The sequence below is a fragment of the Alternaria ethzedia genome, assembly GCF_023757985.1.
Source record: "Alternaria ethzedia strain BMP 0044 chromosome Unknown scaffold_7, whole genome shotgun sequence".
Classification (NCBI taxonomy): Eukaryota; Fungi; Ascomycota; class Dothideomycetes; order Pleosporales; family Pleosporaceae; genus Alternaria; species Alternaria ethzedia.
This window is the reverse complement of record NW_026056200.1, coordinates 78,931-92,536: the sequence shown is the minus strand read 5'-3', so window position 1 is coordinate 92,536 and position 13,606 is coordinate 78,931. Positions and strand designations below refer to the sequence as shown.

The 13,606-nt window shown below is 51.5% G+C and overlaps 4 protein-coding genes across 4 annotated transcripts; 3 read left to right on the top strand and 1 right to left on the bottom strand.

Annotated features, from left to right (window-relative positions):
- Positions 1-450: 450 nt before the first annotated feature.
- Positions 451-1,992, top strand: J4E87_003834 (uncharacterized protein; the record flags this gene model as incomplete). Its single annotated transcript, XM_049375459.1, has 2 exons — positions 451-1,310; positions 1,359-1,992. 2 exons carry the CDS (start codon positions 451-453, stop codon positions 1,990-1,992), a joined length of 1,494 nt encoding a protein of 497 aa, XP_049234444.1.
- A 249-nt stretch (positions 1,993-2,241) lies between these two features.
- J4E87_003833 (uncharacterized protein) lies at positions 2,242-4,206 on the bottom strand (the record flags this gene model as incomplete). The annotated part of the gene is made up of 7 exons (XM_049375458.1): positions 2,242-2,279; positions 2,341-3,417; positions 3,467-3,511; positions 3,560-3,675; positions 3,725-3,862; positions 3,926-4,012; positions 4,067-4,206. 7 exons carry the CDS (start codon positions 4,204-4,206, stop codon positions 2,242-2,244), a joined length of 1,641 nt encoding a protein of 546 aa, XP_049234443.1.
- Positions 4,207-4,398: 192 nt separating this feature from the next.
- On the top strand, positions 4,399-5,756 carry J4E87_003832 (uncharacterized protein; the record flags this gene model as incomplete). Its single annotated transcript, XM_049375457.1, has 2 exons — positions 4,399-4,512; positions 4,569-5,756. The coding sequence occupies 2 exons, from the start codon at positions 4,399-4,401 to the stop codon at positions 5,754-5,756; spliced, it is 1,302 nt and encodes a 433-aa protein (XP_049234442.1).
- Positions 5,757-6,742: 986 nt separating this feature from the next.
- Positions 6,743-11,716, top strand: J4E87_003831 (uncharacterized protein; the record flags this gene model as incomplete). Its single annotated transcript, XM_049375456.1, has 13 exons — positions 6,743-6,795; positions 6,864-7,045; positions 7,102-7,184; positions 7,261-7,956; positions 8,019-8,489; positions 8,540-8,589; positions 9,037-9,192; positions 9,487-9,650; positions 9,701-10,669; positions 10,719-10,826; positions 11,276-11,404; positions 11,456-11,617; positions 11,670-11,716. 13 exons carry the CDS (start codon positions 6,743-6,745, stop codon positions 11,714-11,716), a joined length of 3,270 nt encoding a protein of 1,089 aa, XP_049234441.1.
- Between the last annotated feature and the right edge of the window lie 1,890 nt (positions 11,717-13,606).

Here is a 13,606-nt window from a genome sequence, read left to right as displayed (position 1 = left end):
CTATGAACTCCGCATCCCTCTCTGCTACTTGACCATAACAACACACGACACTTTCAAATAGCGGCACACGACTCATAAGCCCTAGCCTCATCATGTTTCGGTCTGATAATGGTTATGAGGGACTTGTCGCGCGTGAGGGTCTGTTTTCGTCTTTCACCTGGCATGATGGCCCTCACCGAAGCCCACCTTTACCCTGGGAACGTATCCACACGATGTCTAGTTATGTCAGGCTTCGTTTTGACGCTCACATACAACACTGCTCAATTCTTCCTCCTCCCAATAGGTTGAAATTCGATCTACAGCTGTCACACAACTGTCGCTCACCAGCTCTCATTCCTATCTGTCACTCCCCAAACAAACGACCCCACATCACATAATCAAGGCCATCACGATGCGGCTATCGCCAGGCGATATGGTGCAGTATAGGACTCCTGGTTTATTCTTCCCGCTATGGCCGGCGGTCATTTGCGACGACAATATGGCACCGGGGGACGTGTTGGGAACTCGTCCACATGGGAAATCAACTCTGGTCTTACTGATGGGCGAGGATCTGGTCTTGTAAGAAACTTGAAGCTTGAACAATGTCTTGACCCTGCTAACTCGACAAGTCGCTGGGCGCATGCCGCAGACATGAGGGAGTACGACCCTTTCACGCCCTACACGCACGAAGAGGTTATCGAAATCACGCCAGGACTTGGTGATGCATATGAGATGGCGAGCAAAGCACTTGATGAGCATATGGGCATTGATCAATGGCGAAAGCAACTGATGAATCTAGCCAACGAGGCTTCGGGCTCGGACACTAACATGAACGACTCGGGCGATGATTCAGACTCAGATCCAGAAATGAGACAGGCTCTCCGGCAGAGCCGCAAAGAATTCTATGGTAATCGGTCGAAAGGGCGAATTGCGAACAGCTTCTCACATCCACCGACTTCATCACAGTCGCCATCAAAACCTGCGCGGTTCCCAGCCAATCGTCGCGTTTCTGTCGTCTCCGGCTCCAGCAGAGCTCCAGATACGATCTTGAATGCATGGGAAGCACCGTCGAGACCTGCCGCCAGCTCATCGCAGCCCTCAAGAGACCATGGACAACTTCAGGCCGTACCATCCCCACAAGATCGGTTGAATATGCGCAGAGACACGCCAATAGACCTAACGGACGACAGCAGCGCCCATAACTCGACTGAGGTAAGAACGGCCGAATCGAGACAGAGACACTTTCAACAGATAGGCTTCCTCGACCATCAGCTCGGTGGCGTGGGACGTGGTCGGAAAGAACCAATCAGCGATACCATTGAGGGTGAGCTGTGAGTTTCCTATCAATCTCTCATACCCTCTCAGCTAACAGAATCTAGTTCCGAAAGCAAGGAATTCGTACAAGTATTGGTCGGGCCTGACCAAGAAGTCTACAACCTGCAAATATCGTGTCTGTGGGACCGTCCATACTTCAGAGACTCCAAGCAGGGCCTCCTCCTGATCGACCACAATGACGCCGGGATGTGGGAGCTCAAACACCCTGCTCTTGTCGACATCAACCCGGAAGATTTCACATTCATCGCAGAATATCTAGAAAGTGATGGATTTGGTCATCGGAACCCGCAAGAGGGTGAGGAAACGAACGAAGCCTTTGCACAATGTGTTGCAGCATGGATCACCGCGGAAAAGTTAGGCATGTGGGACATGCTGGAACATGTCGCTGAGAAGCTGAAGGGCATACAACCAGGGATGTTGGAAGTCTTGGTATTCTGTCGACATGTTTATGCAGAAGACGCAACCTCCCTTTCCCAGGACGATGTCAGGGACTACTTGGCCGTATACATTGTGGAGCATTGGTGGACATATTGGGGGGACGATCACCTGAGACCAAACTTCATGGAGCTGCTGCAACAGTTCCCACAGCTGGATAGAGACGTTAACGAGCGAAGGGGACCGGTGTTGGAAGAACGCATTGATCAGAGTCAAGATTACAGCGATGCTGACATGGACTGAATATGTCATGGCTCATCTGGTTGTTCTTCCGGTGTACTTATTTTGCTTTCAAAAAGTTCAGTTATGTTTTTTCTTCTAGGTTGAGAGGGCGAGGAACAAGTCCCTTATTATCTTCATCATTGTACTTGGAAAAGCTATTCCAGTCCTGAGAATGTCTCGCCAGAAGCCTCTTTTACATCCTTTATCCAACAGACAAGTCGAATGATAGCCCAGCTTCAATCGCAGCATCTGAACAGTGCAAAGAACAACTCAGTCGGAGTCGCTTTCGAACTCCGGAACATTTGGATCTAGGCGAATGTGGTCAGTATGCCGTCTTGTTTGTCGCCTGCTCATCGCGCAGATACATACCTCGAAGCGCCATGTACTCCAACGTACCACCAGCCTTCTCCGCAAGATTATCCCTCACCAGCGTCAAATCCTCTTCCGAGAGCAGCGTATCTGTGTCTGCCATATCTATCGAGAGGCGAATGGCCTGATTACCCGGGCCGAGTCTCGATACAAAATCCAGGAGACCATCCATGGTGAATTTGGATATGCCGGAAATAGTAACGGTGCGCAAGTTTGGCAAGCTGGCTAGGTGAGGAAGCACGATGTCGTTGAGCTCCAGGCCGCTTACGTACAAATCCTCCAGCATTGTGAGCTCAGCGAGAATGGTGACGAGATGTTCATCCCGCAGCACCTCCGGAAGGATGAGGTGCAGATCTCGCAGCTCTGTCAATTGCTTTAAAGAGTCCACAAGAGTATCTAGATCGTCTCGAAACATGCCATCGGTATCGCCACTCAGAAAGAGCACCCGCAGAGAAGACTGCTGGTGTACAAGAGCCTGATGGAAGGTCTTGTGATCTTTTAGTGTGTACGAGTCTATCTCCAAGCTGCTGAGTTGTATCTTCTCTTCCAGCAGTACGGGCGTGATGAGTGCGGCTCCGGATTGCATTTTCGAGAAGCTGAGGCGTTGTAGATCTGAACATTTGCGTAACCAGGCAGTCGTCTCGAGGAAGACGTCATGTTCTGTCGCTTCCAAGTCTACAGTACCATGGATGTCCTCAATGCGCAGCGTTCTTAAAGCTGTACATCCTTGTAGTAGCGACAGATGCGGTATCGACTCGTTCGAAACGCACAGTCTCAGATCCTCTAATGAACTTCCATGGTGATTGAGAGCTAGTAGTGACTCGGCGCCGGCTTTGACGTCGCTGATGGTTTGGAGTGTTTGGAGCGTGTTCGGTCGCATGGAGGAGAGGAATTTGGCGAACTTGTGATCATTGTCTTCTGAGACCCAGGTATAGATCATAAGAGATTTGAACTGCGGACAGTGGTCGTAGATAGATGCATGAACCAGTTCGTCTTCTAGCGGCTTTCCGTCCCACAGCTCAAGGCTCTGTAGTCGAGGAAGCCGGGGCGTCCATCGTACCAGAGCACCAGGCTGGACTAGTATAGTTAGCTCATATCCGAATGTTGAGAGGAAGGATGTACTTACGTTCACCGCTGATGATCTCCAGGGTTGGGGTATGCTGTGTGACCACTGCACCACGTTAGTATCGTACTGAACAGCTTCGCGCATTTATCAAACCTTCACCAATCGCGTCGATGATATCCGCTGTCTTTATCCGAGTATACTTTCTGCCTTTGATGTTCGTCCCTGTCTCAGTCTTCTCGAACTGCTTCAACGGCCCGGAGAAGAATTGCCTATATTACAATCAGAGTTGGTGGTGTCTGACATCGAAGCTGTACTGACTTGGAAACTTTCGCACGGAATTGGTCGTCATCGAGGAGATATCCCAGATCCCGAAAGTCTAGCGATTTGATATAACGGCAGTATGGGAACAGTGTGACATCGAGTGCAGATGCGACAATTGATCGCCAAAGAATGGACCTAAATATGGGTGTACGGAGTCAATGTTTGCCTCATACAGTTCGCACGATAAAGGTTGCGTACCATTTTTGGATCGTGAGAAGCTTGGTGGCAGCTGGTAAGCCATAGAGATCTTCTCCTCCACCTCGAACAGGGGCGAGATGATGAGATCTAACGATTGTGTCAGTTAATTGACGATAAAGTAGCGAGGCCACTGCGACATACTTGTACAGATGAGTTAATGCAGGTACGGCGAGAGCACGGCTGGCGCAAGCACAGTTGAAGAGTGTGTCGAACTGTTCTTGATTCGCAAGCTCTTCGCATAGGAGATGCAGAATATCATCAGGCAGCGCTGACTGAGTCATTTTGTTTGCACTAACGAGGGCTGATATCGTGCTCCTAAGAAAGGTGAATAGATGGGCGCCCATGAGAGTAGGCGCGATGATGTCAATGCGCTAGCGCGTGTTTGACGCGCTCTTCCCGCTTTCGGTCGCCGGGGCTCGTCGCGATTCCACACAAACATCCTGCGACAATGCGAGCAGTCGCGCGAAGACAAAATGGTTGTCCTCAACTTCACCCTGACGCCCGAGGCAGCGTCTAAGGTTCACGATCTACTTGTTTGCCTCGGCAAGTTCAGCGAGACTGTAGCCATTGAAGCGCGTCGCGAAAAGGTAGGTTTGCCGCTCTTCCTTCTAGTCAGTCCGGCATCTCATACCTCCTGCGTCAGTTCACGTTTACCGCTCTCAACTCTTCCAAATCCGCATACGCCGCCATAACATTAGACGGTCGACAATTTTTCGCCAGCTATGAATGTGTGCCGACTTATGGCGGTCCTGACGGCCGCTTCACGTGCAGTATGTACACCAAAGCGCTCTTGTCGGTCTTCAAAAGTCGCTTGTACGACCCGCTAGGGCGTGATGGTGCGATCGATCGCTGTGAAGTCAGCGTGCAAGAGCGAGAAACTGAGGCGCAATGTCGATTCATCGTCAAGATGATCTGCAACCAGGGCGTCATCAAGACCTACAAGCTCACATATGAAGCCGTGGACGTCATGCATGCACTGTTCGATCGCAACGCGGCGAAAAACAGGTGGAGCATGCACTCCGGGGCTATGAAGGAGTACGCTGAATATTTTGGTACCAAGACCGAAATGCTCGATATCTTTGCGAGTGAAGACGGACGCTGCGTATTTAAGAGCTACACAGAAAAGATCTCGAACGGGAAGGAAATCCTGAAGCATCCACTTGTCACAGCCGTCGCAGTCAATACTTCCGACTTCGAGGAATTTACTGTGCAGGCGGGTATGCACATCATCATCAACGTCAAGGATTTCAAGGCAATAGTCGTCCATGCAGACACAATGAAGACAAGCTTAAAGGCCTTTTACTCCCAGCCAGCGCGACCACTCCAGTTCAGCTATGGAAGCGATGGGCTGCTCTGCGAGTTTACGCTAATGACTTCTGGCAACCACACCGCCGCTCCATCTGCGCCAACACCTGCGACGCACGCAATGAGCAGCAGACAAACCTCTCGCACGACCTCAACCACAGCTGCGGAGCGTGGACATAGTCGCAGCTTCCGATCTAATATGCCACCGCCTGTGCAACCAGCATCGCGACGCGATGCCTCTGGCCGAGTGCGGAATCCAGGATCTCGTCAAGTCTCGGCACTGCAAGCACAACCTGTCCGTGACGATTCGGAAAGCCTCTTCGTACCGGAGGATGAGGACGCAGCCTGGGCGCCGGTAGACTATGATAAGGAAGAGACTCTGGGATGGGACGCGAATGCCAACAACGATGCTGCAGCTTTTCCAACATTCACGGACAGTGGTGGTGTGTCGAAGACGAACAAGGCGGACAGCAATGAAGTGTTTGAGCCTACGCAACGTGTATCGCAGATCAAAGGACTGTGGTAGTCGCCTGACACTGACGACCGCATATTGCACGAAGTGGCTGTTCAAGGCCCAAAGCAAGTTCCAGCTGTCGCAATGGGTATACATTCGCATCTCCGATGCCAGCGGCTTATCAGATCTTATGCACCGTCTCAACTAGTGTATCTCCTGTCTTTCCGCAAGATCATGGAGGCTATCAACTCTGAGACTTGTGGCAAGGTTGCAATGGAGCCGTTAAGATTAAACTGCCGGAAGTGTGGTACTCCGAGGGAGGAAATGTTTGTTAACCTTCGCGCACACATCACAGCATTATTGCTGTTTCGCACATAATGTCACAAATGAGAGAAGTCGCAAGTATAATGTACTAGTTCACTAGACTGGTCGATTGAACGGGACGCTGAACATCCTGAAGAACACGTGCATGAACTACAGCTATCCAACTGCATCATACACAGATGTGTAGTACGCTTTAGAAGAGGCAAAGAAGAAAGATGCATCGAAATGGTTTCCTCTGTTGCGCGATGAGGCACATGGTACTCTTGGGGTTCGTGATGGCGATGGTGGCTTGATACCTGCGGGTCGGCGTGGCCGGTCCATGAGATGCTTGCTTGTTTACAGAAGCGACTCAATGTGCTCAGACTTTTACGTTACTGAAGATGCCTGGCAAGGCTTCTTCTGCTTACGCTGATCTACCGAATTGTCAATATTAGGAAATGGATTCCTTCAAAGCTGACCTAGGTATAATTGATAGAACACTGGATATCATCCAGGATGTCAAAGGCAGCACGCGCACAGGTGTACGAATTTGTGCAACCTTCCACAGCGTCGGCTGCGCAGCTTCCACGGCCTGCGACAGCATCAAAGGTGCGAGTCGATGACGTGGATCTCGCGTACGCGTATTTGCGGATGGTGGGGCTCCAGGGTTGTCTAGAGAAAACGATGTAGGGGATCTTACCATGTTATATCCAGACGATAGTGAAGCAACGCCTGCATACTCTTCTCGACCGACAATGGCACCCAGACGCATTCTAGTAATCGCTGGCTCGGACAGTTCGGGTGGGGCGTACGTACGCGTGCATGCATCCGCCCTTCATCAGCCACACACCACTAACCATGCTGCCACGCCAACAGCGGACTAGAAGCAGATCAGAAGGTCATTGCAGCGCATGGCTGTTATGCTATGACGGCTACGACTGCTTTGACAGCCCAGAACACACTAGGCGTCCAGGACATCCACCATACCCCGCCGGACTTTGTGCGGAAGCAGATCGATGCTGTCTGTGAAGATGTGGGCGTGGATGTGGTCAAGACAGGTATGATGACATTCAGAGAGACACCATTCTTTGGTGAATGTGCTGATAAGATACAGGCATGCTTGCATCTGCTGAGACCATTATGGTCGCTGCGGATGCTTTGAAGAGACATGAGATCAACACCAGTATCGTTGATCCTGTACGTCTCAGATTTCATTCTAGATCCCTTTATATGAACCAAAACGAGCTCCGTGCTGTGCTGACTACTTGAACAGGTAATGGTGTCAACATCTGGCTCACAGCTCCTTCCCGAATCAGCCATCGAAACCCTGATTCAACACCTTCTGCCTCACACGACGCTTCTCACACCAAACCTTCCTGAGGCTCGCTTGCTTCTCCAAACGGCCGGGTACGATATTCCTGATCCGAAGAATGTTGATGACATCGTCTCGATGGCGCAGCATGTCCGGTCACTAGGACCCAAATGGGTGTTACTGAAGGGGGGCCATTTACCATTGACCCACGGCCGGGTAGTCAGCACGCACGACAGCGAGAGGGAAGTCGTCTTGAACATCCTCGTGGGTGAGACTGGAGTCACAATGCTAGAGAGCCCGTATCTGCAGTCGAGGAACACGCATGGGACAGGGTGTTCATTAGCATCCGCTATTGCGTGTAATCTGGCGGAGGGAATGTCGATGGCCAAGGCGGTCAAGAAGGCCAATCTGTACGTTGAAGCAGGCATCAAGACAGCTGTCGATATGGGAGGGGGAAGCGGCCCCATCAACCATTTCCACTCGATGTACATGCTGCCTTTCACGCCAGGCAACTTTATTAGCTATCTGCTCGACCGAGAAGACGTGCAGAAGCCGTGGAAGGAATATACCCAACACGAGTTCGTGCAGAGTATGGGCGCTGGGACATTGCCAGTGGAGAAGTTCATGTACTACCTTGTGCAGGACTACCTCTTCTTAGTAAGTATATGTTGAAACATATTCATTTCCCGTGTAGAAGAGAGTAACTGACTAGTAGGAAGGTCCAATTTGCAAGAGCGAACGCGCTGTCTGCATACAAATCTAGCAATCTGAGAGACATTGGGTACTCCGTGCAACAAGTCGTCACCCTCCAGGAAGAGATCAAGCTGCACATCGACTTCTGTAAAGAGTACGGACTATCGGAGGCCGACATCATCGAAGAAGAAGAGGACCAGGCCACCACGGCATACACCCGTTATGTGCTCGACATCGGCCTGTCGCAAGACTATCTTGCTCTGCAGATTGCGCTTTTGCCTTGTCTCATCGGTTACGGCATTATTGCCAAACGTCTCTACGAAGATCCCAGCACCGTGAGGGTGGGAAGCAAGTACTGGAAGTGGATTGAGCAGTATGTGGCAGAAGAGTACAGGGAAGCGATGATGAGGGGCAGTGAGCTGGTAGAGAAGCATGCCGAGGGACTGAGTCCGAGCCGGGTGGAAGAGCTGGCCAAAATCTTCATACACGCTACAAATGTGAGTGCTAGGCTGAATATGACAGTCGGTAACATGCTAATGCTGTATAGATGGAGAAGGGGTTCTGGGACATGGGCCTCAGAGCTGGTGATGGGCCAAGGTGAGAACCAGGGCACAGGACTGTATCCTATCTGATGGGAAAGCATCGGGTTGTCTCGTCATCGGTATACTTTCACATTGTCGCATTGCTTCGAGAAGTAGGCACTAGGCGTGCAATATGCGGGTCGCAATGGAAAATGCTTCGCAATCACCCAGATGCAAGGCCCACAGTGGCGACATAGTCTTCGGTTTTCGTGGTGGCTTCCCCGGGCTGATAACGGCAAGCTCCGCCCTTACCCAACTGGGCGAGACCCTGGTGCTAGCGGCGCTAGCGTCTCAAAAAATGTGCAAGCGCAACAGAGGCAAGGCAACTTTTCCTGTCGCGCTCTGCCCTCTGACTTCCTCTCACCCCAACTCGCAACTCTACAATTTGTGCTTCTTTTATCGCACAACACGCGACACTTTTACAGTCGCTCTACTGCAACTAATATCTTCTCGTAGTCTCCAGACTTCGACCCACGCTCCCTTACTCGATCGGTTCCCCCTTGACGCCAGTCTCTACAACACACTCTCACATCATGTCTTCCTACGGCGGCGGTTACGGCGGCGGCGGCGGTGGATACGGCGGCGGCGGTCGCGGTGGTGACCGTGGCTACTCGAACGGGTACGAAAACAGCAACGCTGGATATGGGTCTTACAACAACTCGACAAGCCATTATGCATCGTACGGGTAGGACGATACACCCCCTTCACACGGGAACGGCATCACAGTCGTGGTTCTTGGACAGCCCTCCATCTGCTACCATTCTTTCTCTCCATTCTGCGCGCAGTCTGAGTTCGATCGTCCTGTCAGGCTGTCTCACAGTCGAAGCGGGCGGTCGCTTACTCGATGCGACAACGTAGAAGCCCCCTTCTGTCACTCATCTCATCTCAGCGACATCTGCTAACATCTATCTAGTGGCGGCGGCTACGGCGGCGGTGGTGGTGGCTACTCCGGCGGCGGTGGTGGCTACGGTGGAGGAGGTGGTGGTTATGGCGGTGGCGGCGGCGGCTTTGGCGGTGGTCGCGACGGCGGCGACCGCATGTCGCAACTCGGCCAGGGCCTGAAGCAGCAATCATGGGGTATGTTCCATTGTCTCGTATAGGCTCCGCGCAACACTAACGCTTTCCAGATCTCGACACGATGCCCAAGTTCGAGAAGTCCTTCTACAAGGAGGATCCCGCTGTTACTGCTCGCTCAGCAGCCGAGGTTGCCGAATACCGCAAGGAGCACCAGATGACCGTCAAGGGCGAGAACATTCCCAAGCCCGTCACAACCTTCGACGAGGCTGGCTTCCCATCATACGTGATGAACGAGGTCAAGGCCCAGGGTTTCGCCAAGCCCACCGCTATCCAGGCTCAGGGTTGGCCCATGGCTCTCTCTGGTCGCGACGTTGTTGGTGTTGCCGAGACCGGTTCCGGAAAGACGTTGACCTACTGTCTTCCTGCCATCGTTCACATCAACGCTCAGCCTCTCCTCGCCCCCGGCGATGGCCCCATCGTCCTCATTCTCGCGCCCACTCGTGAGCTTGCTGTCCAGATTCAGCAAGAGATCAGCAAGTTCGGAAAGTCCTCGCGCATCCGAAACACCTGCGTCTACGGAGGTGTTCCAAAGGGTCCCCAGATCCGTGACCTTGCGCGCGGTGTTGAGGTGTGCATTGCCACCCCTGGACGTCTCATCGACATGTTGGAGGCTGGAAAGACCAACCTTCGCCGTGTTACCTACCTGGTTCTCGACGAGGCCGACCGCATGCTTGACATGGGTTTCGAGCCTCAAATCCGCAAGATCATCGGACAGATTCGCCCTGACCGTCAAACCTGCATGTGGTCCGCTACATGGCCCAAGGAAGTTCGCCAGCTTGCTGCCGACTACCAGAAGGACTGGATCCAGGTCAACATTGGTTCCATGGATCTCTCTGCCAACCACCGCATTCAACAGATCGTCGAGGTCTGCACAGAGTTCGAGAAGCGTGACCGCATGGCCAAGCACCTCGAGACCATCATGAGCGACAAGGACAACAAGATCCTCATCTTCACAGGTACCAAGCGCGTTGCTGACGAGATCACCCGATTCCTTCGTCAGGACGGCTGGCCGGCGCTTTGTAAGTTAAACCGCATGTCATGAACTGATCACCGCTAACTCATCTCCAGCTATTCACGGCGACAAGCAGCAGAACGAGCGTGATTGGGTCTTGAACGAATTCAAGACGGGCAAGAGCCCCATCATGGTTGCCACCGACGTGGCTTCCCGTGGTATCGGTATGATTGCAAACCCCCAACACTCCCCCCTCCTCACCTCCCCAACTATTATTATGCGTGAACTGCCATTGTGCTCTGCTTAGGTCGTCTTGTGCGCTCGTTACACTCGCTCCCATGACATCGTCCAGGGCTTGCCTCTCTCGAATCTGATCCCCAGGGATCCTTGGTTACGCTGGCGAAGCTTTCAGTCTTCGCTATCTTCTGTTTCTGGTATTACCAAGGTATTACTGAAGCAAGCTGCTTGAGATATCTGACTTACACAAGTCGCACTCTCTTCCAAGGGTTTCTGGACCAGGAGACATCCACAGCCTTCCCACTGGACTTGATGCCGTGACATTCGTTGTAGCGCACAGAGACGGTTGCATGCAACATACTGCAGCTTCACGCGATCCAATCATGATCGTCGTTTGCTCGTTCCTTTCATCAGTCACTAACCTTTGCTCTTCAAGATGTCCGCAACATTACTCACGTGTTCAACTATGACTACCCGAACAACTCGGAGGACTATGTCCACCGCATTGGTCGTACTGGTCGTGCTGGCGCTAACGGTACTGCCATCACCCTCTTCACCACAGACAGTATGTATCTTCGACCCTACTCTGCACACCATTCACTAACTGATTCATCAGACTCCAAGCAAGCTCGTGATCTCGTCCAGATTCTCACAGAGTCCAAGCAGCAGATTGATCCTCGTCTGCACGAGATGGCCCGCTACGGTGGCGGCGGTGGTGGTGGTGGTCGCTGGGGAGGTGGCCGCGGCCGTGGTGGAGGCCGTGGCGGAGGCCGTGGTGGTAGGTGGTAGAAGTCCCTTCGACACCGAGCGAGATCTAACGCCCATCTCAGGCTGGACCGGAGGTAACAGCGATCCCATCCGCAACAGCCGCTGGTGATCACTTTATCCATCGCACTTGCTTATTCACATTGTCAGAACGATGAGCACCCTTTCTCCAACCTGCTATCGGCGTTGGAGGCAATCGTTTCGGACTTGCTTCATCTTTCATCCCATTTCTCGTGCGACGGAAAGCCGCTGTACCTGCTCAGGTTCTGTCGTACCCTGATACCCCATGGACAGAGCTTTGATCTTCATGCATGGACACGATTTCAGTATGGTAGCATGGTTCTTCTACATTAGACTGGCATTGTTTTGTTTTCCTCTATTGAGGTTGCGCCTATTCAGCAATCCCTTGCATGATGGCGCTGGTGGCGTTTATGTCCAGAAAAAGTTTCTGTAACTGTAATAGCGATATAGAATACACGTACTGCGTTTTTTACTATGATATCCGCTTCATCTGACTGTCTTGCCTTGCCTTGTGCTGGATCCATAATGTAATCCTGTAGTTGACTGATGAGCTGTTATAGCCAGACGACTCGACACGTCGCTTATACCTCTCGCTATCGACGCGCAAACGCTGAACATTACCTACACCCTTTAAACAAGTCCGCCGCCTAATTAAGGCTGTTTGTTTTCATCAGCATAATGGCGGCTGCAACATCCTGTTTGTCAAAGTGGCCGCATGTGATCTGGACGCAGGATCTGTCGGTCACATCTAATGTCTGGTGGAACCTCTGCGAAGAGGTGAGTACAGGCCGATCCATCAGCAGTCTCATGTCGATCTCGTAAGAGAGGAGATAAGGTATAATTCTATTGCAACAGCGAATTGAAGTTCTTCTAGAGGAAGACAAGGACTACATGTTATCAGAATAAAGGGAAATAGATAGAGCACGATTGTCAAGAGCGCAACATGCACATAGAGAACGACTATGTATTCCGACTAGATATGTTAGCTACACAGAAGGGTGGATAGCGCGACTCGGGGGTGTCTGCCTTCGCGCCATCCTGTGTGTTCGTTTTTGCCATTCGATGTCATTGCAGGCTGGTATCGTAGGGGTACATATTGATGTGGTGCTATCAAAGTATATGGATTCAGGTAGCTGTTATAACAATACGGTTGAGCACAATGTCTTGATTGTTTTTATGACTTTGTCGTATAATCTAATAAAGATTGAGACGGTACATTGTATCAGGCATACACTGGAGACATCGTCGGTCTATCATTGTAAACAAGAACTCATACATATTGCTGTTGTGCTCATATACAGAAGCTTGTGCCTTACAGGCATACATATGCTTTAGAGCATCCAAGAAGACGGGTATGTATGCAGCGGCATCTGATTCTGTATCATCCTTCATGAAAAAAGAACATGAAAACTTCATCTAGAGAGGCGATATATGTCTGTTACCTTGACATGATATGAAACCAAATGTTCGCATCGTCAACTACTCCAGATTCTATCAAAACAATGTTTGGTCGCAGTATTACTAAGGCGTTATTCATGTTATATATGTCCTTTCTCACAGTGCGATCTTCCGCCTGAGGACTGTATTCTCACCGGCTTTTTATGCCGATAAGCAGTGTCTATCCGGAACACGAGCAGACCCGTTGCCCTCTTTAAGCCATCACCGTGAACCCTTCGACTGCGCTCGAAAAGATTTGGAATTGCGTCCACGGTTCATGACGCGGCAGCTGCTGCGGGAATGAGGTTCATGGTGAAATACATGCGCACTCCTCACTGTTCCCTTGGGACACTGGTCATTATCTTCGGCTCGGGGTTGCCTTCGGATACGGGGTCGTGAACAGCGATGCACAGCCTCAACGTGGCCTTAGCCCCACTGCGACTGCCTGATACCTCTACTCATTAGTCGTCGGTGTCTGGTACGCATCACTTTATTGTGGAGCTACAAAGAAGTTTCTGGACTCATGTGTCGTGCTTCAGGATGT